This window comes from Musa acuminata, chromosome BXJ2-7 (assembly GCF_036884655.1).
Source record: "Musa acuminata AAA Group cultivar baxijiao chromosome BXJ2-7, Cavendish_Baxijiao_AAA, whole genome shotgun sequence".
NCBI classification, from domain to species: domain Eukaryota; kingdom Viridiplantae; phylum Streptophyta; class Magnoliopsida; order Zingiberales; family Musaceae; genus Musa; species Musa acuminata.
In genome coordinates this window covers 37,959,441-37,984,928 of record NC_088344.1, presented here as the reverse complement: position 1 = coordinate 37,984,928, position 25,488 = coordinate 37,959,441, and the positions used below count along the sequence as shown (strand labels likewise).

Below are 25,488 nucleotides of genomic sequence, written 5' to 3'. Positions count from 1 at the left end.
TGTTCTTAAAGACAATTGACATGGGAATCCCATCCGTCACCACCTCACTCTAAAAAGGCAGTCAGTCCATCGATGAAACTAGACGACCGAAGGTTGAAGACATGTGAGGAGTGGTGAACGATCTCAATTCTAATTCAGAAGATCTTTCATGGCCTAAACCCATCTCGAAAGAGACTTGTATCAGCAATTAGCGTGAGAGTGTGTGAAACCTGGCACATCTCTCTTAGACGACGTCTTTGCCATAGGCACTTGAATGAACTCACAAAGATCATGTGAAGGAGTGAGATGGAGAATCCTTCAAACTGATTTCGCTGGCGCGTAAAAGGAAGAAAGAGCTTGAACTGGTCAGGTGATTTGGCGAGCAAGACGTGGCCAACAGACGAATGCATTGATGAGAAAGATCACAACGAGTGCCTGACCACGTCAACGAAACAGAAGCTATTGGATTCTCAGTCAAAGGCCACGATCCAATAATCATTGACTTTTATGATGAGGAATCAAACCAAAACTAGTCATTCGTTCTAGAAGAGCAGAACTAAATTGCTCTTGTCGTGTTCTCTGCAGCTTCGATGAGTAAATCGCTTCCTTGTTCTTCTGTAATCCAAATTATCTACCAGCTTAGGTCTCATCAGACGTGTCTTATTACACCCCCATTATTTGTTTTATTAAAGCGCATTTGGATTGCCATTTATGATCGATCGGTCACAAACCTGTTTAATTGGATCAGAGCAATTCAATTCGGGCTCGGCCCATTTTGGGATGATTTATTTGGGCCAACAAATCGAGCCCGGGTCAATAATTCTTCGCCCGTATTGCTAGATCGGGTCGGATCCGGACTCCGCGACACTCGACTCCTTTAATTGAATATATCTTAAATTAGATTATTAATTTTCGAAAAATAATCTCGTCAAATGCAGTCTATATATATATATATATGAATTTTTATTGCATATATTTATTTACCAGTACGTTTGCGTGACGGCACAAAAAAGCAAACCCGATATTTTTGTTTCTTTTTATAGAACAAAAAAGAAAAATAAAAAAGAACAAGAATGTCCGGTTGCTGAGGGCGAGCCGTGGAGCGATTTGAATCACCGCTTGACGATGCCCTAATTTAAACCCCCACTCCTCCTCGCCTCTTTCTCACTCCGCTTTTGGATTCCTACTGTGGCGGCTCGTCTGCTCCCCTTCTCTGCCAACCTCTCTCTCTAGATTTGGATCGAGTCCATCGAAACCTCGCTTGTAAATCGCGCTTACTATCCATGGCTGCCGTCGCCCTCGCAGCTGACCGTATCCTTCCCTGGGGGTTCGGGTTCTTGTCGCTCTTTCCGCGGCACCCCTTCGTTTTCTTGAGCTGCGATGCGTTCGAGTGCGTTCTAGTTCGCATTTGGCTGTTGGTTTTGGGGGTTCTTGGGAGCGTTTGTGCGGGGAGTGTGTGTCTGAGGCTTCTTCTTCACCTTTTTGGGTTATTGTCTCGCATATGAGCTCGTTTCTTAGTGAAATCAATAGCTGTCGTGTTCTTGCGTACTATTTTTCCTTCGAGAGAAGGCTTTGATTGTTTGATTTGTTTCTCTTCTTGTCTTCTTGTTCAAATTATTTAAATACTTTCTTTTGTGTGCTTTGTGCAGTAATCTTATTTGGGGATCAGTTCTTCGGTGATACTCAGTCATCCTGTATTTTAAGTTTTCGGTATTGTTGGAGTAATTTGTTAAGAAAGATGAGTTTTTTTTGTCGGATTAATGCTGTCCTTAATTTAGTTATGACAGAAGCTTCAGATTTATTGCAGAAGCTGTCTTTGGATTCTCCGCCAAAGACTGATAACGCTGTTGAGGTTGCCAAAGAGGTGATTTTTATTTTTCTTGCAGATGATGTTCCTTTTCTTATTGTTTTTATCTTTGTATTTTTAGGAGTAGTCACTGTTAATATTCTCACAATATCTGATTTGATAGCCTCGTGCCCTCCAAAATGGATCGAGCGATTGTGAAACGCCAAACATGCCAATTCAATCAGAGCGTTCGCTGACACCTCTTCTGCCTGACTTTGTGGATCCAAGCATGTGTTATGTACCCGGTGGTTATGCATCCCCAGCTTATTTCTATGGAGGTAGAGTGTTGTATTTAATTACTACACCATAAAAACGGTCGTATACCAGGATTTTCCACCAGTTAGCTGCTATCATTTATTTTTTGTGAGAGTTTCATCTATTGCTATTCACTTATTATCACAAAATATTATTTGATTTGTATTTTGGCTAAAATTAGTTAGATGATCTGTTTGTTTTGTATGTTAACTTGTTTTAGTAACCTTTGTTAGTATCTATCATGAGTCTGGTGTTACATTCTCCAGGTTATGATCGTGCTGTTAATAAGTGGGGTGATTACTCCAGATACACGAACAATGATGGAGTGGAGATTCTACCTGTAAGTCACACTGAAACAACACATTATTTTGATTTGTTGATGGCAATGAATAGCGTGTTAGAATGTTGCCGTTAAAGGATTGTTACTAAGATTAGGATTCAAAATTATTATTGGTCTGATCTTCCATGGATGAGCATTTTGGATCCTTGCTTTGCTAGTGTCAGGTGTTGGAATTCTTTTCTACTGACTTCCTTTTGGTACTACATAGTAGTAAATGAAGGAAAAAACGAGTACTCAGATATGCATATAACTCTTAGTACTATTACTCGAATAGAGCTTCACTAGTTAAAAGGAAGTGACTCGATTGAATGATTAATTTTTTTTCGTGCACGTATAACTCTTGATGCAATTTTTCTCTGTGTTTACCCAAATTGTTCTCGTAGTGAAATATTGTTGGTGATTAAAATTTATTGCTGTGAAATGTTTGGTTCTTCTCTATGTACATAACAATAACTAACTGCTTCATCATTCTTGGTAGGGAGTTTATGGGGACTTATATCAAGGATATGGATATGCTCCTTATAGTGCTTATCCTTCTAATGGGTCATCAGTTCCAACCATGGGGCATGATGGACAGCACTATGGCCCACAACCGTATCAGTACCCAGTTCCCTTTTTTGAGCAACCTACACCAACTAGTACAACTCAAACTCCAACTCCAACTCCACCAACTTCCCAAGGAGAAGTTTCAACCTCTGTTGCTGTTAATCAACCTTCAATTTCAATGGATACAGCTAGAGTAGACTCCAGCAAAGTTTCCAATGTCAATGCAAATAGGAATAATGGACCAGGAACTATGAGGTCAAGCCACCAGCCTTCATCACTAACCTCAGGTGATTCACATGGGAAGGGAGGTTTCCCAGGTGGTTTTCATTCTGCTGGTTATCAAGACTCTCGATTTGGTTTTGGTGGGCAACATAAACCAGCCACATCCAGCTCTCGCTCTTCCACTGTAACACATAAAGCTACTAATTTGTCTGAAAGAAATCAGAATCAACATTCCGTTCCCCACATTGTGGTATGTAATATTGTAATTGGCAGTTAATTATATCTATTTTCAAAAGTTGTCTGTTTTAGTAGCAACTGGTTGTTGGACATGTATGGTAGTGGTATTTTGGCTTTTGTATGCCTAGTATTCCTTTGGTTTTTGTTGACAGCATGTGTATCTTTTCTGGCTATCGGCAAAGATTTCTTACAGTTATTATTGTATATGTTTCCTCACATGGCATATTAACTGTTTACTTGTATGATTCTCAGGGTAAAAATGCTCCTGTTAGCAGGATGTATCCGATCAATCGATTCTATGGAGGGAATGGTCTGGGGAATGTATTTGGATATGGATTTAATGGCTATGATCATAGAATGAATGGACGGTGGGGTCCGCCTTTAGATAGTAAGTACAATCCTAGGGGCCGAGGAAATGGATTCTTTGGTTATGGCAATGAGATCCAGGACGGGTTCAGTGAGCTAAACAGAGGACCAAGAGCTGGGCGTTCTAAGAATCAGAAGGCAGCTGGCACTGCACCAGTCTTTGATTTGAAGGGTCAGAACCTTTCTTCCATTGGGAATGAGAATTCTAGTGTGACTTTGGACAGGGAACAATACAACGGAGATGACTTCCCTGATAAACACTCGGATGCAAGGTTCTTTGTCATCAAATCATACAGTGAGGATGATATTCACAAAAGTATCAAATACAATGTATGGACCAGCACCCCTAATGGAAACAAGAAGCTGGATGGTGGATATCAGGAAGCTCAAGAGAAAGATGGTGGATGTCCTGTCTTCTTGTTTTACTCTGTGAGTATGGTAGCATGCATTGGGAATCTGTTGTGCTTTACTTTTTACAAGAAAAGGAGCTTACCTAGCCTTGTTTTAAAACTTTAGGTAAACGCCAGCGGACAATTTGTTGGTGTTGCAGAAATGGTTGGTCCAGTTGATTTTAACAAAACTGTGGATTATTGGCAGCAAGACAAGTGGATTGGCTGCTTCCCTGTCAAGTGGCACATTATCAAGGATGTTCCAAATAGCCTTCTGAAGCACATCACGCTAGAGAACAATGACAACAAACCCGTAACTAACAGTCGAGATACTCAAGAGGTAAACATTAACGTTTAATTGCCTTGTAATCAGTACATCAAACAAATATGAATTCATATCTCAAATTTCGGCTATGCAGGTGAGGCTAGAGCAGGGCCTCCAAATGCTCAAGATTTTCAAGGAACATGTAAGCAAGACATCTGTTCTTGATGATTTTGACTTCTATGAGAACCGTCAGAATTTTATGCAGGAGAAACGGGTAAAACAGCAGCTTCAGAAACAGGTAAGTCGGAGTTCAGACCACTTGTTGAAGTGATTTTACGTTCAATTTCAGCCATTTTAATTTAGTCCATTGATGACAACCTCCTACGGTTCAGGTATGGACTGGAAAAGCTTCTCATGCTCCCAGGGAAGATGAACAAGACAGAACCAATGGGAAGCCTGGCTCGCAGCCTGTTTCTGTTTTGAACAAGGAATCAGCACAGGGCAGTCTTGGAGAAATAAATACGCCAGTGGAACTTGGTGTGGCTGCAGCGGCTGGTGCTCCTTTGAAGGTCTTAAAACCAGCAGTGGAGAAGCATGTTGTTGCAAATGGTGTTGCCAACGGTGTTGCTTGAGTTGATCCCATTGCTGTGGCAATCCTTATTTGTGTAGATGTGTCGGTTAGGAATAAGTCACTGATCACTCTTGGGCAACTAAATTCTGAGTTATAAGGAGGTTTGCAAAGGAATTGCAAGAGAGAGATGGAGTTTGGCAATAAGAATCCGGTGATGAACCCCCGGCGGGTGCAGTCTTGAGTTTGTTTTTTGCTCGACACAGTTAGGTTGACCCTTCGGCCTAGGTTTTAATGCTTTGGTGATATGAAGTGCTGCGGTTGGTGGTAGCATACTGCTAGTCTTCTATATCCTTAGTGGATTGGAGGTAGGATTAGGTCATCTTTCTACTTGTTTTTCCCCCCTTGTTTTTCCCCTTCAGTCGTCGTCTGTAGTATTTATGAACTTGGGTCAGCGTTGCAACAAAAATTGAATATAACAATAGTTTCTTGCCTGCTTTGCAATTTTCGTCTCTTACTTTCTTCTGCCTTCTCCAGCAATTAAATGTCTCAGCATATCCAAATATTCTTATCATTGACATGGTTTTATCTCTTCCTTGTGTCATGATATCCCAGTTATATGAAATTAATTATACATTGTAAAACTGGTGCGACATGACGTTTGGTATGACATCAGGTAATTCAATATATATATATATATATATATATATATATATATATATATATATATATATATATATAGTTTGGTATATTTCTTATTGAAATCAGGTCAGGATTCAGGATTCAATTCTCCGCCTATTTCTTCATCTGATTCTTGAGTGATAGGTAGAGCTAACATTGACGGACGCCTGAGAGGGATCTGCGATTCGGGAAACGTCTTTTGTGTTGTTGGCGATTGTAACGTGTTTCAGCTGCTCGAACTCATAAAAATCGTGTCCGTAAAATTTGAGATTTCTTGGTCGATAAGCTTCTCGACGGAACGGGGCACTCATAAGACCATACCTTGTTTTTGCCGTGAAGGAAAGGCTTTGTTGCTTGCCTTTGACGTACCCAAACAGCCAAGAAGTCACATCATCGAAGGCACCAAAACTGGACGACTGCATCATCACATATTCGTTGTCGCATTCCCCTTCTGGTCCTCGAAAGCGTGAGTTATTATTCAGCAACAGGCGAACATTGTCCCTGGACGCTTCCTCCTGCGTCACTTGTGCACTCACGATATGATACGTGTCGATCATTTAAAAGAAGGTTAAAATTGAGACTAATTATATACTATCATATTGTAATTAGATTTTTTTTTAGCATTTAAAAAAATATATTAAAATCTTTATAATTATAGAAATAAAAAATATTTATCATAACGTGTCGATTTTATGGACGGAAGATATAGCACGTGCATGAATGATACGAAAACGATAGACAAAAAGATAATTTTAATCGTGGTGATGGACGACAACGCTATAAGTGGCTGTTATGGTGGTAGTTGAGAAGAGCAACGTGATGGTATCTTGTCGGTCCCAACCCGAACATTAATGACAAGGAGGAAGAGGAGACAGTGGTGAGGCATCTAGGTCGACACCGAAGGAGGAAGAGGAGGCATGTGAGGCATCTACATTGGTGCCGAAGAAGGAAGACGAGAGTTGAGCATCACACCACTCTACCTCCTCTTCCTCCTTTGATGTCGCTCTACATCTGTGTCAGTGTCGGAGAAGGAAGAGAGGGGAGGTGAGGCATCTATGTTGACATCGCACCATTCTCCCTCCTCTTCAACCTTTAGCGTGGTTCTGCATCTACATCGACACCAAAAGAGGAAGAAAAGGCAAGTGAGACATTTGCGTTGGCCTTGCATCGCTCTGTGTTCTCTTCCTCCTTTGGCACCGCTCTACATCACTAGAGGAGGTAGCGGACGAAGGTGAACACCACACTGCTCTACCTCCTCTTTCTCCTCCAATGTCACTCTGCATCTGTGTCAGCATTGGAGGTGGAAGAAGGTGAGGCATCAACGTTGGTGCAACACTACTCTGCCTCCTCTTCCTCCTCCGGTGCCGCTTTGTATTTACGTCAGTGCTGAAGGATGAAGAGGAGACAGGTGAGGCATCTACATCATTGACGATTAGGAGGGATGAGAAAGAGGAGGCAAATCAGACATCTACGTCGATGCTGCACTATTTCTGCCTCCTCTTCCTCCCTCCTCATCATCAATCCTCCCTCCTCATCATCGACAACACATATACCTCACCTACCTCTTTTTCTTCCTCTAAGGCCAACATAGATGCAGAACGATGTCGGAGGAAGAAGAGGAGGTAGAGCTATGCGACGCTGATGCATATGCCTCGCCACTCAAGATATTTCGTAGTCCTGTGGTACGTTCCTTCTCTGCATTTGATCATTTTGAGTTGTCCTGTCGTCTCGTCGTGCTGTTCCGAACTTGTTCTCGACCACCGTCCCGAAGAAGATGCAGCTGTTGATATTATTCTCATCCTGTACTTTTCTGCGCCAAAAACGCTGCTATGTCGAAGAACTTGTCGTATTATTCTCATCCAGTTTAGCATCAATCGAACCGGAACAAGATTTGGTGATCCTCGATTTAGATCCTCAGATACTGTAACAGATGACAAAAAAATTGTACGAATCCCCTCTAGATTACGAAGCGGCAGTTTCCTGGATCCTGAGGGAGACATTCAACAACAGTAATAACAACAACCAAAAGAAGATCATTCTATAAAAAATTCTTTTGGTATCTTCTTATGCAACTAACTACATGATTCAACCATTGTCTGGTGCAGTGTACAAATGGCCTCATATTGAGGCCACTGTAGTCATGGCCTCATATTGCTGTTTCATGTGAACCTCGAAGCATCTTCGGGTCAGGATCAGCTAGTTTCAAACAGAGAGAGTCTGGTCACATAGAATTCCAAGTCATAGACATTCATGCCGGAAAAGAAAACATACAAAGAACATAGCTGCAATGTACGCTAAAGTCTATTTTAGTACCTTGAATCATGTCAGAAAAGAGAGGGAGCCTCCTTGTTCCATAATCCACTAGTGCAAGTTTCATCTTTACAACTCTCAAGCCTTTAATAGACCTACAATTCATGCAACTATACTATCACCGGTGAACAAACATCAGGTAAAGATACAGCAGGGATGTTTTTCCTGTTCTGTTTCCTAGACACATTTTATTGTCATTCGTACATATCAGAAGTTGGTTTTATCCAGTATCGGTCCGAGGTCTTACCCTACGGCCATTGGAATCCTCACCATCCGAAAGCTCGGCCCACACGCTCCTGTTATTCCCACCACTGCTGCAGTCCTCATCGCAGCCTGCAATTATTTTCAAAAGTTCTGACTGCAGTGACGGACAATGGTCCTTAAGGTACTCGAATCCACTCGAGCGCATCACAGCTGCATGTACGAATGAGAGTTACTCAATGAGGCTGCGGAATTCTTGGAAACCGAAACAAGAGAAATTATCCACGCAACTTTTGCACCGAAATGATTCCCGAATGAACTATCTAGAACAATCAATAAAATCATAGTAAAAGATGGACAACACAAATTGAAAGATCAAAAATTTTCAAGGTGCTTGGAAAGGATTTAATGAATACTTGGTTAACAATTTACTTTGATAACAAGCTAAGTACAGGAACATCTTAAACCAAACTGCAGAAGCAAGATCCAAGTAATAAGCAACAAACAGGGAGCTCATAGCCCAATGTTTCATTGCCAGTAGCTTGGTGCATATTACAACATAGAGTTCCATTTTTGGCTCTCGAGTTTCCTCTTTTTTTGGGGTGTACATCATGTAAACTTGTCTACACCAAGAACGAGAGCAACACTCGTATCTATCAAGATCATGCAACAAGAAGCTCCCAGATATTCTGAGACATCCAAAAACACTATACTAACAGCATAGCTCATTGCAACCATAAACTCTTTCATGGGTTATGATATCAATCTAAGGTCTGAGTACTTTTCTGCCTGGGTTTATTATCTTTAGTTCCTAAGCCATAAAAATCTTCTGGATGAGGTCCTGTTTTTAAGCAAAATACAATGGTCATGATGTTTGATTCCTTTCAACACTTGGGCCTGCTCCACACAAATTTATACTCCCGATTGGAATCTAAAAAACTACATTATTCATTTAAATACAATGGTCATCATTTCTTTCTCACTAGGACTTGCATGCAACTATAACTACATGTTTCTTTACACAGATTTTCCCATGAAGGAAACTAGATAAAAATGGTAAACATATTTCAAAATAAGAATATTTTAGTCTTAAAAGCAAATCCAAGCTTTTGAACTCGGCCAGGACTCCACACTCACTGTCGGGTTCTACAATTTTGTTCATCCAATCTGACATCAGCTAATCACCACAGAGATTTTCTTAACTCCTGATCCTTCAGGTCACAAGTGTAGAATAGAAAGTATAACTTTCAGATTAAGAAGCACACATGGGCCACCCTTGGAAGGACTCGAGGCAACTGGCATTTGTCTGACAATTACAATCCACATGCCAGAACTGATTCTGAGTCACTAGACACACACTTGTTAGATGGATTCCGATCTTACTCAACTCAATAATTGTCAGAGCACAAGGATGCTATATCAGAATTCTATTGCCAGTAGGAATAATTTAATTGGAAGTGCCACATTAGTGCCCAAGACATTTTGAACAACTACAGTTTATGGAAAAATAATGGGCTATAATTTGGATGCATACTTCCAGTAGGACACAACATTCCTTCTTAGAAAGTTTATATTACTTCATACTGAGAACCAAGGTTCATCTAAGTCGCTCACTTAAAGTGAATAAAAAACATTCATAATTGCAATTAATTGAAATGACAGTAAGATTCATTTACAGAATATTAATACTACTAATATTAAAATGAAGCAGCAATTTAATGACGATCAGAGTGCCGAACTTTAAGCAGGCTGCAACATTAGTTACTGGAAAAAGATTGTATATGGTGTTCATATTAGATAAATTCCAACCCAACTAATGTGAGCAAAGTATTCAGGAACTTCTAGCTATGAACAAAAGAAAATAAAACATGAAACTGTTCATAAACTTTAAGAATAATTTAATGTCACTTAAAGGCATCCAAAGCAAAGCAATTGAATACCAAAAGATATTAGTAGGAAAAAAATATCTCCAACTAGACCATATAAAAAGTTTAAGGCAAATAGTTTGACCAGTTTTATGATAATGCAAAATTGTCACTTACCTATGCTAAACCTAAAGTCTAAGATTTACCATGGATTTTGACATAAGAAAATGTGCAAAGTCACTTTATTCTCTCAGAACCTAGTCGGATAAGATTTTCATAGAGAACGCTTCATTAGCCGAGCGTTATTATGCACTCACAAATGGAAAGTCGAGACCAAAATCTTGTACATTAAACATTTAACTGTACAGATATGGATATCTGGACTTTCATATACAAAACTATTAAATATTTAAGCCTCTTGTTCTGCCAGGTGACTCAAAATAGGGATTTTTATACATGGTTGTTGATCCTCGAGATAAATTTGCAGATAATGACAAATCTAATTGTATCAAGTATTTACTGTCCTCACATACTGGTGCTTATCTCTTCCACAATAAAGTATCCGAATTAAAAATACCTCTAATTCTTCACTTCCCAAAAAAATTCATAACTATACATCACATTTCCAAAATTAAATGTACAACTTAAGCCTTCAACATAGAAATAATTGGGAATAATTCATAGGCAAGAAGGATTGCTGAAAAAAACATATGATAGCAGTATAGATAAAAGACATAACTTGTTGGAAGTAAAATACCTGAAAGATTTTCTGCAACAAATTTAAGACAAGCAGCTTTTAGTTCAATAGCATGACAACGATCAGCCAATGCAAGAGTGCTGGCAACTGAGTTCACAGATATTTCCCTGCATAAATGAGCCTCACAGAGAAGTCGAAGCCTTCCCAAACTATATCTGTCAGCTGCAGCTAACAGTTTTGCAACCAGTGTGTCTGAGATAGAAGATTCAGGAAGGTTTGGTGTAGCAAGCATATCATCGTCTACTAGAGTGTCTCTGTAGATGAAATGTAGGATTGCCTACTTGGGAGGAGATAAAAAAGTGATATGTGAACATAAATAGACCAACTCATAAGGATTTAGCTGCACTTAACAAAAAATACTAAAAATTAAACGAAGGGGAACAAAAATGTATCCACACCTTAAAAACTGCTGGTTCCATATCTGTAACAATGATCTCATTACTTTCACCATCTAAACCATCAAAAAACTGTGTGTGAAATATTGGGGATCGGGCAGCCAGCACCAACTTATGGGCATGAAATTTTTCTCCAGCAACATCAAAAACAACGTCTGAACCTTCCTGTTCATCCAGAATCACACCAAAATGCATTCCAAAATCAGACTCTGGAACTTGTATGTGATGTAATCTGGGTGAGTCGACAACAGACACAACAACCCCCACAGTACAATTAATCTTCAAGCAGTCATCCTTAAGGTAATCTGATGTTTCAAGAGCCGTTCGTCTGAAGAAGCGTTTATAACCCCTGATGAATTAAAAGATGCAAAACTATATCATGCATGCATTTAACAGGATATAATTATAAATACATGTAAAAACAACAATAAAAACCATCCCAAAACTAACTTTGAGACAGCCATGTTGCCACAACCTGACCAACTGAAAATAGTAAAATGAAGACAGCATCCATAATAGGTACAGGAAACCATATTCTTACTCTTTAATAAGATTTGAAAAACCAAATTCCACATGACAAGGCAAACAACATGGATAATCCTTCTTTGACCAGAGAAAGATATCAGAAGATAATAGGCAAAGTGACTCTCTCTTCTCTCCACAGACAAGGGCTTTATGCTCGTTAAGCTATCTTTAGGGCCAAAACTAAGCCCCACTAAAAAAATTCTTTTACATCCCCACATCTACATCATACTTGATCCAACTAAATTGAGTTAATCCTGAATACCCATCCAAAGCATAAGATGCAACCTAATCAAATTTTAGACTGTATAATAAAAAGGTCTCAATAATAAGCAATGCAATATGCCTCAAAATAAAACCTAAGAAGTTCAATCAGAGCTGATGGTCATGCAATCAAATTTATGTGAACACATAATAAATCCTGCAAGCTTACATGAAAGAGAGTATGCTGTTATCAATACATGAAAAAGTTCGATGCCAAAATAGTTTAGCAAGAACTAATAAACTCACACTCCAGGCAAATTTCAAAGAAAAAGATCTGAATGCAACTAACCACACCAAATTAAGAAGACAGCCTTGGAAAGTAGAAAGCTCACAAAATCTACTTATTTGTACATGTTCCTGGGACAGAACCAGCAGTCAAGATATCAATAAAACTTAGAAAGCCAACTGCTTCTGGTGAGGAAGACAAAGAACAGCGAAAACTAGGCGCAATCGTTACCACATGCTACCGCGGTACTTGAGGGTGTAAGGCCCGCTCTCAAGAGATCGATCGAAGTGGCTGTGAACCTTGTGTTTCCCCTTGCCACTCTGATCCACAAGTGTCAGCTCGAAGAGCGCCCTCACGTCCGTCCCCTCACTGGCGAGGGCGATGAACACGGACACGTAAGCGGAGTTGTCCTCGGGGTTCTTCCCGTCGGGATAGAAGTAGATCGCCCACTGGAACCCTCCGACGGTGAAGGTATCACTGGCGATGTGCTTCCCGACACCGATGCCCTTAGCGAGGGAGTACCCCTTGATCACGAACTTGTGAGACCCGTTCACGGTCTCCGTCACCGACCGGGAGATTGTCGGCGAGGCTGCCATTTGCTTCTCCGGAGTCATCGGCCACGGCAGCTCCTTCTCATCGAAAGGCTAGAGAGGGGTTCCGTGGCGGCGGTGAAGAACGGGGAGCGATAGCGGCGAAATCGATCGGGATTTGCGTCTCGGCGCAGATTGCCGACGAGGGAATCAATTGGTTGGGAAGAATTGGGGTTTAGGGCTGATCTCGGTTTTGAATCCGTCGAACCAAAGATATATATATATATATATATATATATATATATATATATATATATATATATATATATATATATATATATATATATATATATACATATACATATATACATATTATATATATGTATTTGTATACATATATATGTATATATATATACATATATATGAATTTATATATGTATATATATTCAAAAAAGGAAAATTAATTATTCATAAATATGATATTTATTTAACACTTACTTGTTCTTCCAAATAAGAAGATTAAATAAAAAAAAGCTATGATCATAATTTTAGTCATAAGAAACACTCAATGATTCATTCTTGAAAACTATTACAAAAACAGGCAAACAGGAGACTATTATTATTATTCTTATTATTATTAATTTTTTTAATTCAATTGGTCATAAGTTTATAATTATCTTCTCATACTATTTATTATGATGCCTATAAATTTTCATATTATATAATTTCACACATTTTCACTTTTTGCATAATTTTTATACTTTTTTATATTGAATATTTGATTGTGTTGTCTAATGCATAAGTTTTGTCCTCTTATTCGATTGATGATAGATTGTTTTATCGGTAAACGTACTAAATAAATTATAATCCTCATCATAAAATTTTTTTAGGGGCGTTGGATAACTCAAGTAAACTTTATAAACTAAATATTTCATTCACCACTTATTGTTTGGAAAAATTATAGAATAATTAAAAAATATACATATGGATGAACATCACAAGGTTTTTGAATCAAATTTCGTATTAATTACTTATTATTTGCTAAAAAAAGGTATTCATCGCTAGAAAGAGAGAAAGAAAGAGAGAGAGAGAGAGAGAGGGAGAGAGAATTTTGCCTGATACTCTTCTTTATCCTGATACTCTTCTTTATCGTTGATGGGGAAGTAAATCTTGGTAGGACTCCATTTATCTTGAAGCAAAAAATTACACAAACTTGTCTTTGCCGATACTACGACAAGATCTTATGATTAGATCTCGTTTTTTATCATTTTAATTGAAAAGCTAATGGCCTTTCATACATAAAACTGCTTCTGAAAGTTAAAACCAAGCCAGTGATTTAAATTCCCTTGGTTCCGAATTGATTTGAAAACGATTTTTCAGCCAGATCATAATCGCAGTTAATTGTTTCATTTTCTCAGCAGCACAGCAGTTTACAGGGAACAGAAAGCATAATAAGGTATATAAAAGCATCAATGGTAGGTCGTGCTTCTGTTGCCCGAAGGAGGAAAAGCTTGACGCCGTCGAGCTTGCTGAGACCCTCTCGATCTCTCATCACCTTGTGCCTGACCTGATGCTCTGTGCATCTGCCTGGAGTCTGGTGAAGTCTTAATGCGATCTTCAGTTTTGGTTTCATCATCCCCATCATCATCAAACTTAACATTTTTCCTGGCGGCAGCATAGTTAAATGGCTTCAAATTGAAGTTAATCTCCGGCTTCTGAAATGATTTCTGGTTCCGTTGGCAGTTCCTCCTCTCGTTAATCGATTGAAAGCACTTCTCAAAACTGGAGGTAAGGTCTGATGGTGACATTGGCTCATCACTTGCAAGAGATTCTGGCTGAAGATCAAGATCACTGCCAATTTCAGGATGATGGGAATTATCACTTTCCTTTGTCCCATCATCTGTCATTGGACTGTCACAGGGTGATTGCTCGTGGCTTCCTCTATCAAGTGGTATGACCTCCTCCAATTTGGCTAAATCAGCAGGATGTTGCTGCAAAGTTTCTGCTACGGGGCAAAAGATAACCTCCTTAACGTGCAGTTCTGAAGTCTTTTCTCCACCAGGAAAATGATAGAAAGGGAGAGCTACAGTGGATTTAATCTGCTCCACTTTGTTCACATTCTTATTCTGATAAAAAGAAAGTAAATCAAGGACCAGCAGTTTGTATGACATAACAGGTCAAAGTTACAAATAGCTTAACTGACAATCCTGAACAACGGAGGACCACAATAATGCAGTAGTGACAGTTACTTTCAGCCATCAGGCTGGAAAACGTTGAAGGATAATTTGCTCCAGTCATGCAAAATGTCAAAAGCATGTAGAACCCAAGAATGGAATCTACTTAATGCATAAGAGACACAGCAACAGCCTTTCCAAGACTTAACTATAAAAGAAAAATCTATATTACGAGAAAACGAGATTCCATATTATAGATACCAGGATTGACTAAAAGGACACAGCAGCAGCCAGGATAAATATTTCACTTTATCACTATAATTATTTTCTCAGTAACACAACTTGATGCGTATGAGAAGCATTTCTGACATGTAGAGTGCATAACTTCATGTGGTAATTCCATTATAAATTGGTCTGGACAAGTATCTCACAAGAACTCGAAAAGAGAAATTTATTTTCAAATTTGCTTTCTGGGAAATGCAAGGTTGACTGAAAATCAGGTTTCGTTTTCCTGATAACTATGGTTCAAAATCTGCAGGGGACAAAACGTTTAATCACATTATTTTTCCACTAGCCTGAACTTGCTATGTAAAAAATCTTCCAGATCTTATCGCATCAAACTCTTATTGAGTTAGTCAGATGGTTAGTCCTTGTAGATGTGATATACCCATAATGATTCAGTAGAATGATCTCCAACTAACTACAATTTTTCAACTGTGCAAATTGTAAGAAAAACCATAATGAACTGAGATGCTAAATTATTATGTATCTCACAAACTGATGTAAACAGTAAATAACACCTACTTCAGTTAAAGAACATAATAGAATTGTTATACAGGAGCTTAATTACCTGGTCAGGAAGACCCACTTTATCTAGGTAATGAACTGCATTGCTAAATTATTAGGCATCTCACAAACTAATGTGAACAGTAAATGACATCTACTTCAGGTAAAGAACATAATAGATTTGTTATACAGGAGCTTAATTACCTGGCCAGCAAGACCCACTTTATCCAGGGTGGGCTTTTTCCTAGAAGATGAATTTCCAAATAAAGCTCCAAAAGCACAACTGGATTTTTTCTGCAGTTGGACAGAGGCAATCCCACCCTACAAAGACGATCACTAATAAATCAATCAACTGACAAGGGGAAAAAACAGCAGAAGAATATACACCTCTCTTGATTGCAGGTAATTAGTGTTCCTGTTGTCCATCATTTCCTTCTCAACTCTTTTAGTTATGCCAGAATGCAAGAACGAGTGCCCAATTTCAGATGATGGCATCACTTTGAAGTTATTTTCTTGCTCGACTATGGCAGCTGAAGAGATGTTACTCAGGTTGTCTCTATATGCTTGTTTTAGACAGTCGTCTTGAGCAACCCGAACATGTCCAAAAGTTTTAACAGTTCCAACAGTGACAGTCATAGGATGGTTTCCAGCATTTTCAGAATTTTCAACAGTGGCAGTCATAGGATGGTTTCCAACATGTTCAACATGTCCCATGGGGTTGTCAGTAGCTGGAACTGATCCAGTGTTGCAATCACCTTCTTCTGAATTCTGCAGACACGAGCAACTGAGTCTATGCAAAATCATCCCAACATTCAATTATTGAAACTAAAGAATTCTACATCCATAGAATGTTCATGACTCACCGACTCCAGCCGCCCCTCCTTTAGTTGTTCTGTAATGCCTTCAAAAGCAGAAGAATTGGCAATCGAGCTCTTAATGATGCCAATGACAGAGTTGAGATGGCGCTCAACAAATGGGTGCTTTGATTTTACCAGCCGCTGCAACTTTCCAGAAGTAACAGGCATCTGCCTTGCTTTTCAATCAAAAAACATTAATTCAAGTTACATAAGCCGCCCACTGGAATATCTGATATTAACTAAAAAAAGGTGTGAAAAATTACCAATCTCAAGCAGAGTTTTGTTTGGTAATATGTACCCAGTACTCTCATCCTCTGCACGTGCAAGATTATCTCTCCATTGACAAAGACCCTGTCATAGATGCATGGCAGTCGCTAACTCATCCAAAAAGAATGGTCGAATGTACTATGAATGCTAGGATTTCCAAAAAAGCATCAACTTTAATTTCTTGCATAGGAATGGGTCTCATATCCAAAAAATCTTAGAATTAATGAGTCTATTTTTGTCAATGTCTCTCATACCAAAAGAACATTTACACTTTAGTTCAAGAATAGCTAGCTACAAGCATAGGGAAGCATTTAATTTCTGTGTCATTTCTCCGACAAAATATTGGATGACAAATATCAAGAACATAACATTCAGTCTCTGCAGGAAATGATGAGTTACTTGGACAAACAGTCCAACATTCCTGATGTTTTGTCGGTACGTAAAGCAGTCCATGCACTGCTCCATCCTCCAAAACTATGTCAATTGTCAATTTCAAGATAAGTGTTACGCAAATGTAGCAGGCAACATACTTACAGCAGCAACTGCAAGCTGCTTTGAATTTAAATCAGCATCTGATAACCTGTTAATTTAATTGTAAAGAACACAGTCAGAAGATAGAATTCTCAAGACTAAATGGTAGAAAAACTAAATAACAACAATAAATTTGGAAATTCTATTGTCAACCCGTAAATGTGGAGAAATGATGTATCTGTAAAGATCTCTTTCTCATAAAGTTGCATGCAGATTTCACTGCTGCGCTTGTAGACCTGCAAGGAATTACACATGCACACACATAAAGTTACTAAAAGAGCAATTAAAAACAAAAAGAATTTTTATGTAAACTCAGTAGAAAGTACAATAAATGGAATAGACAACAGCGAAGGTCATGTTATCATAAATGTAGTATAGGACAGGAAAGATAATGAAGTCCAGAAAGAAACAGAAACTTTTAGGTTCAGATTCATGACAAATCAAATAACTATCCACATGTACGAAAAACAACCAATCATAAAAGATTCACCTCCAACAGAAGATCATTTTCATTCGAGGATGCGGCTAGCAACATTGATTTCATTTGGTCATATATATAAAACAGGTAATGTGTATCTTCTCTGGCATACCTACAAGAAGCAACTACATTCAGAACATAATGGTGGTGCTGATGCCATCTCATGACACAAACAGAAATTTGGACTCAACCATAGACTATATCAAAGATTGTATAACAAGATAGACTTTGAACTCTACTTAAGCATTTCCACAGGAAGAGGGCGCAATCTCCAATCTGCATTCTGGTATCTGTAAAAGTCAAAATTATGAGCATCATCCAGATGATGGTGCATAAAATCTGGGACATGTGAAAGAAAATCACCCGATAGAAACTTGATAAGGTCAAAACATGTAAAACATGACAAGGTCAAAACATGTGAAACGTACTCTTTGTTTGCACTAACTTCACAAAAGTGATGCAGAAGATACTCCAGACTGTTTCTTTCCAGTTGCAATACCCTCGATGCCTGCACAAGCAAAAATAGAGCAACAGCAACTTACTGAGTGGAGAATTTTGAATGTAAAACATAAGCACTTCTAAACCATATGTGACGCAAGCATACAATTCAACAAAACAAGACATGCAAAGAGATTCAGAGTTTTATTGTCCTGCACGCACAAGTATATCACCCAAATCCAAAGTTTTTCAGTGTAAACAGAACTTTATACCACCACAATGACAAGCAGCCATAAACCTAAATTAATTTTTTTTTATTAGGATCTTCACGTGCAAGGGAGTTTAAACAGCACCACTTCAAATTTAAACAAAGAACTGTATATTTCTTGTGAAAAACTCCAAAGTTCTTAGCCACATAAACAGTTAGTACAATAAATGCTGGAAATTTCTTGTAGAAATATAGCCATGGTACTTTTATGTTATTAAATCTTGCAATCGAAAATCAATATCTCAATGGTGACAAAAGATCCATGTAGCTGACTTAAATAATTGGGACTTTACGTGCGACTTTATGGTTTTGTTGTTATTTTCGTTGCAAAGGAAGCCAAATAAGCAACTGGCAAAAGTCAATACCTGTCCAGTGTCAAAAAGGTTGCACACATATATGCCAAAATCCCGTTGTAACCAAATAATGTCACGATCAGCCCCATGCATTATCTATTGAAGTGAAAAAAAAAAAAAGAAAGTATAATAAGCAAGCAGATCAAGTTATAGAAGTGGTCAGTAAGTATAAAGGACAAAAAGTACAGATCACCTTCCTCTTTGAGGGATCCTTGAAAACTTCTCTCATGTGTGGACCAACATGAATCCGTAACTTGAGGGTGTCAATCACAAAGTCTTCTGTTCTGGTAGAGATTTGCATCAAACAAGTCAAACCCTGAAATGACCTATACTGATTGTGTTCTAAATCAACCTGGAAAAGAAAAGTTCTAATTGGTAAAAGCAGATAAGATTGTCAACTGCACAGCAATTTAAATCTCAATAGTCCTCTAAACAGCAAAACATTAAGCAAATAACTCAAGGTCAATGCTTCAGAAAATACAGCAAAGAGATACTAAAACATGAAACAGGATCAACAGATCTCTTAAACTTCAAACTTCAAGCAACAAATCAAGCAGACAGTGTGCTTTTGAAATAATATTCTTCAAATGAAAAAGGCAATTTACTCTTTAGAATAGGACATCACATATCTCCCTTCAAATAACAAAGAATCTGAATAAATATTGTTCCCAAATCAAATGCACCAGTAGATGACCGTACAACGTGAAATGAGCTACTAATATGTAGTGCGTGGTTTCATCAACAAAATTTGCATTGAAAGAACACGTAGCAAGCAGCCCTTGCATTAAATACAGTCATAACTACGGAAATAAAACCCATTTAGCATAATAAGAACAAAAGAACAAATGGATCCTGAACAATCTCTTGAAGGACTGGTAAAGTTAGTTCTCAACAAAATCACACCACAGAGAAAGCAGAACAGGTTTTTTTTAATGAAAAAAACCTGCCTTATGGCAGTTCTCCTTACCTCTTAGATAATTAGTCTTCCTTCAACTGCTTAAAGAATAATTAGCTAAGGAGAGTTTGTTTTGACTATTTTTTTAACATAATAAATGTCAGAGTATTTATAAGACTAAGATTGATAACCAAATCAGCAATATGGTCTAGTATAGCGCAAAACTCAAAGTTGCAAAGATCCACAAATTTTTATAACCAGCTGTCAACCTAACCAAGATTCAAAATGATAGCAGCAAATAAGAAACAATCAAAGACCATCTTCCTGAATACAAGATAAAGGCACAACAGAACCAGATCATGGACTTAGTGCCCAAAATAGAAGCACGATTAGGTTGACAGAAGGTCTCAAAGCTGTTGTTATTAATATTTTAATTAAGCATTGTAAGAGCCAGTTCACGTCAGATCTGTTTGAGTTATTTTTAGTCTTCAATTATTTGGACTAATTCTGGTAGGATTTCGTCAACAAGCATCTCTTTCCTTGTTTCTTCTCTATTATTCTCGGTCATAATTTTAAATTGCTCTTCATTTTTCTCATTTCTCTTATCCGGCTACTTGTTAGTAGTTTTCCACCATCATTGCATATAATAATCTTATAACATAATCTTCACAAATTTTTCCATATGATATTTTTTTATCATTTCTTTGCTCCTCCATTATAACAGAAGTACAGAATAAAAGGATACACAACATGAAAGTGCAATAGCAGCATTATGCATGTCATTTATTGTAAATACAAGAATTGTTCCACTGTTTGATACCAAATCCACATAATCCTTTAAGAAGGGTCAACAATGCACTTTTTTCAAAGTCATCCAAATTACTCCAATAAGATGAAGCTGAGGGAGCTATTGATGTTAAATTTTAAAATTCTGCTTAATGTTTTCACTTGAAGAATGATAGTTTTAAAGGCTGCCAATCCTTCTGTAGCAACCTGACAAAGTAAAACTATTAAATCACAAGCAATACAATGCTGCAATAAAGTAGACCTCCAACCGGTGACTGCATCTAACCACATTAAAAAGTTTCATTATTCAGTAGAATAATAAAACACTTACCTATGGTAACACAAACTACCTAGGCTCTACAAGTTTCAAATAAATCGATAGATAAATCAATTGCCACCTCAAAGTTAAATTTGTTTAAAAATCACAAGGTAAAGAAATACTGAAGTTCCTACAATAAAATCAAATAGAAGAACATTAGAGCTATCAAATGATGAAAACGAGAAAAGAAAAAACGCAAACCACCAAAAAATGCCAGAGAGATAAAAATGTGAACCATCTGAGAGTTAAACAGCAGATCATCACAATGCGCGAGAATCATAGATATATCGCCTATACTAACCGCAAATTCATCTACACCCCGCAACTTAGCAGCTACCATTTTTAACTCATTCACACTTTCAACCTGCTTAAATGGGGTACTTTCTAGAGGAAGTGGTTGAACTGGCTCGCCTTCTTCATGCTTTCTATCGATAAAATTTGGAACAGCAAGATTCTCCTGTTTATAAAAAAATCAATAAATTGATGATATAAAATAGAATAAAACTCACAAACAAAGAAATAATTGCAAATAACAAAGAAAAGCACAAATAACAGATCATATAATTTTCTGAATTGAGTCAAATGAATCATCAAGAAAATCACAGATACAAATGATCCTATAAGAACTCTACCAATAAAAGCCAAGATTTGACAAACCACATCTTATAATCAAGTGAAACTAATGCTTCAAAACAATTTTTTATCATATACACTACATATGATAAAAAAAATTGCACAGAGAAGTAAAATGCTCATGTTTGTTATTTCTAGATGCATGGTGGGCGACCAAGTATATAACAATGAGTCATAGTGTTTCAATTATTTGAGGTCATCTACATGGATCCTTTCTATCATTCAGCTCTAACTAGGGCAATATCACTTGTCATACTTAAAGCTAATGAAAATTCTTTTTATTGTCTCCAATAAAGTTTTCTAAAATCTCTCTCCCTCCATGTCTCCTCAAATCATTAACCTTAATTAATACACCTTGTCTAATCACGGCATCATAGAGTCCCTTTGGACATGTTTGAACCATTTTGAATGGTTTCCCGTAATCTTATCTATAATTAGCTATAGCGAGTTGTTCACGAATGTTAAACAGTTTTTGTTTCCTAGCAGCCTAACATTTTGACCCATAAACTATCACCAATCTTATAACTATTCATGGGGAATGCAACAGCCACATAAAATAGTGGGTTATCTTCATTTTAACCATCCAACTCTAACTTTATAAATAATGTCGATTGATCTTTTCATTCTACCAAATAATAAGTCCAAGATATCTACTATTACATCAAGGAATGTCCTAGTCTCTATTTTAATTATATTCTCAATTCTTCTCTTGCCATTGTTAATGTTACTTCATATATCCAGTTTGTTCCTACTTAGCTTGAAACCATTAGTTTTTAGCATTTTTCTTCGTTACTCGTGTTTATAATTATGCCATCTAAATTTTCTTCAATCTACATAGTATCATTAGCAGGTAACATACACCATTTTAACTTATCCTGAATATGCTTGGTAAGTTCATCCATAATCAAAGTGAAAGTATTTCGACTTAGCATAGGTCCTTGATAAATACACCTATAATTACAACAAACTCAGTAAAAACTTCTATGGTCCTAATCCTAGTGATTAGGATGCATAAGTTTTATCACACCAAAATAACTACTAGATGTCCTTTCTTTCTAAACCCACCATGATAAATCTTTAAGGGCTATCATAGACATTTTCTAGATCAACTAAAGACGTGCATGTCTTTCTTCTTCTTTCAGAAATTTTCAATTAAAAAGGTTTCTGTAGTTGATCTTCCAAGAAGAAAAAAAAAAACTAATATTCATATATACTCCTCTCATATCTAGGATTCTTCCCAATTATCCTATCCCAAAGTTCCATAGTAGAGTGTTTAGCTCAATTTATCTATAATTTGAGGAGCTACGAACACCTCTTATTCTCACACTTCCATTAAAGGCCATGGCAGTGATGGTTCTATCTTGACATCATAAATTAAACTGAATTAAAAAGCAATTGACCAATATGGAGATTACTATTTGCAATCACTCTTTACTACTTACAATCCCAGTTTAAAAAATTTTAATATCATAAATTAAACTGAATTAAAAATCAATTACCAATAATGGAGATTACTATTTGCAATCACTCTTTACTATTTACAATCCCATATTAAATTTTTTTAATTTTTCTAAACTATCCCTTTGCAGCGCAGGAGAGAAACAGCATAGGCATGGAGTGCGGGGTTGTGGGGAAGGAAAAAAAAAAGATAAAATCGATAATACTAGGACTGTAAATAATAAAATAATATTTAATATTTTTAAAGGTATTATCAATAACAAAGGGTTGTCCATAGTAAAAGGGGACTGTGAATAGTAAGCTTCGAGCAATAATATGTAAACCAGCAAACATACAAGAGAACCAAATATGGAAATTAAAAAATTCAAGAAAAACTAACCAGCGGATGAATGAACCTTCCATCCCTGCTCCTCTCCAACCATACATGTTCAAATGGTTGGTTATTGTTGTTCACGAGTATATTATACTGATCTTGTGGGCGTGGAATAGTGGGAATGTGAAAAGGCACCTTCGAACGTGCTGCTGTTGTTCTCTTGTCCTTCGTTGCCACATTAACCACAGTCGATGAGCTAGAACCAGAAAACCCCTCATCTTTCTCAGCGTCACGCATGGCCCCCTTCTTTTTCTTCCCATAAACCAACTGAAATCCACCTTCCAAGTCCATCGCCCCTATCTTCCCACCAGCCTCTTCTTCTTTCTCCCTCAAATTCTTGAATTCGTCCATAGAAACCGCGAGACGATCAAGAAACTCGTCGTTGAGGTTCACGACCCAATCGTAGGCGTCGTCGAGATCGTCAGGCAACTGCGGCGGCTTCTTGCTCCCCCACAGACTGCTCGACGCGGCGATGCTCCTCAAGGAGGACTCCGATTTATCCTTGATCTCCTTGACCGGGGCCTTGAACTCATCGAAGTTGTAAAAGAAATGGAAGTCCTTACCGGAGGGAATACCCCGGGAGCGACCGAATGCCTTGTCCACGGCCGCAGCGAGGGGACCGGACACCAGCGCGTGGAGGTCGTCCGCCTTCTGCTTCAGGGACGTCTCGGAGTCTGGGGCGTCCTCTTCCATGGATCGAAGGGGTTCGGTGGAGGGGCTCGCGTTCCTGCTCAGGGAACGGGGACAGCGACGAGAGACAGACGAATCTGAGCTTCTTGGTCCGGGATTAGGGTTTTGAGTCCGCCATGGACGACATAGCTCGACGAGGGGTTTCCTTCTTTTACGTTTCGCTTTCGGCGGACTGGGGTTGGGGTTTTTAAGCGCAGCCGACGTTTTATATACCCGATGTCTTTCTGTAGGGACCGTAACCGAGAACCAAATAAACCCGATCCGATATCCATTTAAAAGTCTCGTATAATGAATGAATCGGAGGACCCTATAGGATTGGGATTTACATTATTAACGGGTACGGCCTGAATCCGACTGGAAATCGACTCCGTTATTGGATAGCTGAATACGAATTCAATGCCAAGCGTAGAAATCTCACATGACATGGGGACACGCTAAGGGTGTTGATGTTCATATTAAGTGCATGCAATTTTCTTCAGCATGATTGCAGGAGAAAGGCATTAATTCGAATAATAATTCAATTACCAGTGGATGAGTTGTTCTCGCAAGGACGATGATGATGGAGACTAAAAGATTTGATCTTCCGGTAATGCTGACACGAAAGCAAAATGTCTTTGATTTCCAGCGGTACTCCAATTGGGCTTTCATCCCCCAATTCGCCGACTCAGCTAAATCCACCTTCCCTTCTTTTTTGTCCAAAAGTCAAAAAAGCAAAAGGAGATAATTGAGATGACTTTAAAGTAGCTAAATGGTGTCCAATGGGAATGAACCATGACGAAGCAAAATCCTAGCGTGTGTTAGATATAGATACAGAGTTTGGGAGATTGCAAGGCTTGGCTGTTTAAATTATATTATAATCTTTTTTTAATGTAAATATTATACAAAGAGAGAGAAGTGTCATTGTTTGTTATTTTATTTATTTATTATTTATTATTATAGATTGACGGTTGACGCATAAGTCGATATACAATGATGTTTAATTTGACTCATAAAGTTCATCGTTCAAAACGGATAATAACTCATTAATTAAATTTTTTTTATTTAATTATTATCCTTTAATGATGAACTCGATTCATGAATCGAATTCACCGAATGAGTCTATCAATTTTAAGCACAAAATTGAAGGTTAGAAGAACTCCGTGTGTTGGTAACGAGGCATTTCCATACATCTTTTTGAGGTAAGTCAGAACCTTATATGAATAGGGGGGATTACATAACTTGGTATCGTTCCTATTATTATTCACCCACGGTTAACTTACTTAAAAAGCCGACGATGTCATCGGAGATGTATAAACCACCCTTCGATGTTAGCGAAATCGACATCTGGACCGTTGGGTCGCAGGATCCTACGGTCCAGATCAATCCTAGCGAGTCACCGAACCGGATTCTATATGAACTGGGGCTCGGCGCGCGAGTCG

General features: G+C 38.0%; 3 protein-coding genes across 6 annotated transcripts; 1 reads left to right on the top strand and 2 right to left on the bottom strand.

Annotated features, from left to right (window-relative positions):
* Window positions 1–1,114: 1,114 nt before the first annotated feature.
* Window positions 1,115–5,517, top strand: LOC103993077 (YTH domain-containing protein ECT2). Of its 2 annotated transcripts, XM_009413017.3 has the most exons (9): window positions 1,115–1,290; window positions 1,767–1,843; window positions 1,950–2,103; window positions 2,347–2,420; window positions 2,899–3,438; window positions 3,678–4,220; window positions 4,308–4,520; window positions 4,600–4,743; window positions 4,838–5,517. In XM_009413017.3, exons 1-9 carry the CDS (start codon window positions 1,263–1,265, stop codon window positions 5,075–5,077), a joined length of 2,013 nt encoding a protein of 670 aa, XP_009411292.2. In that variant the 5' UTR covers window positions 1,115–1,262; the 3' UTR covers window positions 5,078–5,517. The 2 variants fall into 2 exon arrangements, with proteins under 2 accessions (XP_009411292.2, XP_064974960.1); XM_065118888.1 differs by lacking the exon at window positions 2,899–3,438 and having other exon boundaries at window positions 1,116–1,290.
* Window positions 5,518–8,016: 2,499 nt separating this feature from the next.
* Window positions 8,017–13,029, bottom strand: LOC103993078 (BTB/POZ and MATH domain-containing protein 4). Of its 2 annotated transcripts, XM_018828835.2 has the most exons (5): window positions 12,466–13,029; window positions 11,226–11,571; window positions 10,828–11,104; window positions 8,252–8,418; window positions 8,017–8,099 (listed from the first exon to the last, which is right to left on the bottom strand). In XM_018828835.2, exons 1-5 carry the CDS (start codon window positions 12,846–12,848, stop codon window positions 8,091–8,093), a joined length of 1,182 nt encoding a protein of 393 aa, XP_018684380.2. In that variant the 5' UTR covers window positions 12,849–13,029; the 3' UTR covers window positions 8,017–8,090. The 2 variants fall into 2 exon arrangements, with proteins under 2 accessions (XP_018684380.2, XP_009411294.2); XM_009413019.3 differs by having other exon boundaries at window positions 8,017–8,418.
* Window positions 13,030–14,096: 1,067 nt separating this feature from the next.
* Window positions 14,097–24,236, bottom strand: LOC135617997 (protein RRP6-like 2). Of its 2 annotated transcripts, none has more exons than XM_065118886.1 (14): window positions 23,387–24,236; window positions 21,218–21,373; window positions 19,110–19,268; window positions 18,929–19,012; window positions 18,286–18,365; window positions 18,097–18,147; window positions 17,870–17,969; window positions 17,533–17,615; window positions 17,383–17,428; window positions 16,845–16,932; window positions 16,588–16,757; window positions 16,112–16,492; window positions 15,929–16,045; window positions 14,097–14,890 (listed from the first exon to the last, which is right to left on the bottom strand). In XM_065118886.1, exons 1-14 carry the CDS (start codon window positions 24,071–24,073, stop codon window positions 14,234–14,236), a joined length of 2,859 nt encoding a protein of 952 aa, XP_064974958.1. In that variant the 5' UTR covers window positions 24,074–24,236; the 3' UTR covers window positions 14,097–14,233. The 2 variants fall into 2 exon arrangements, with proteins under 2 accessions (XP_064974958.1, XP_064974959.1); XM_065118887.1 differs by having other exon boundaries at window positions 15,929–16,018.
* Between the last annotated feature and the right edge of the window lie 1,252 nt (window positions 24,237–25,488).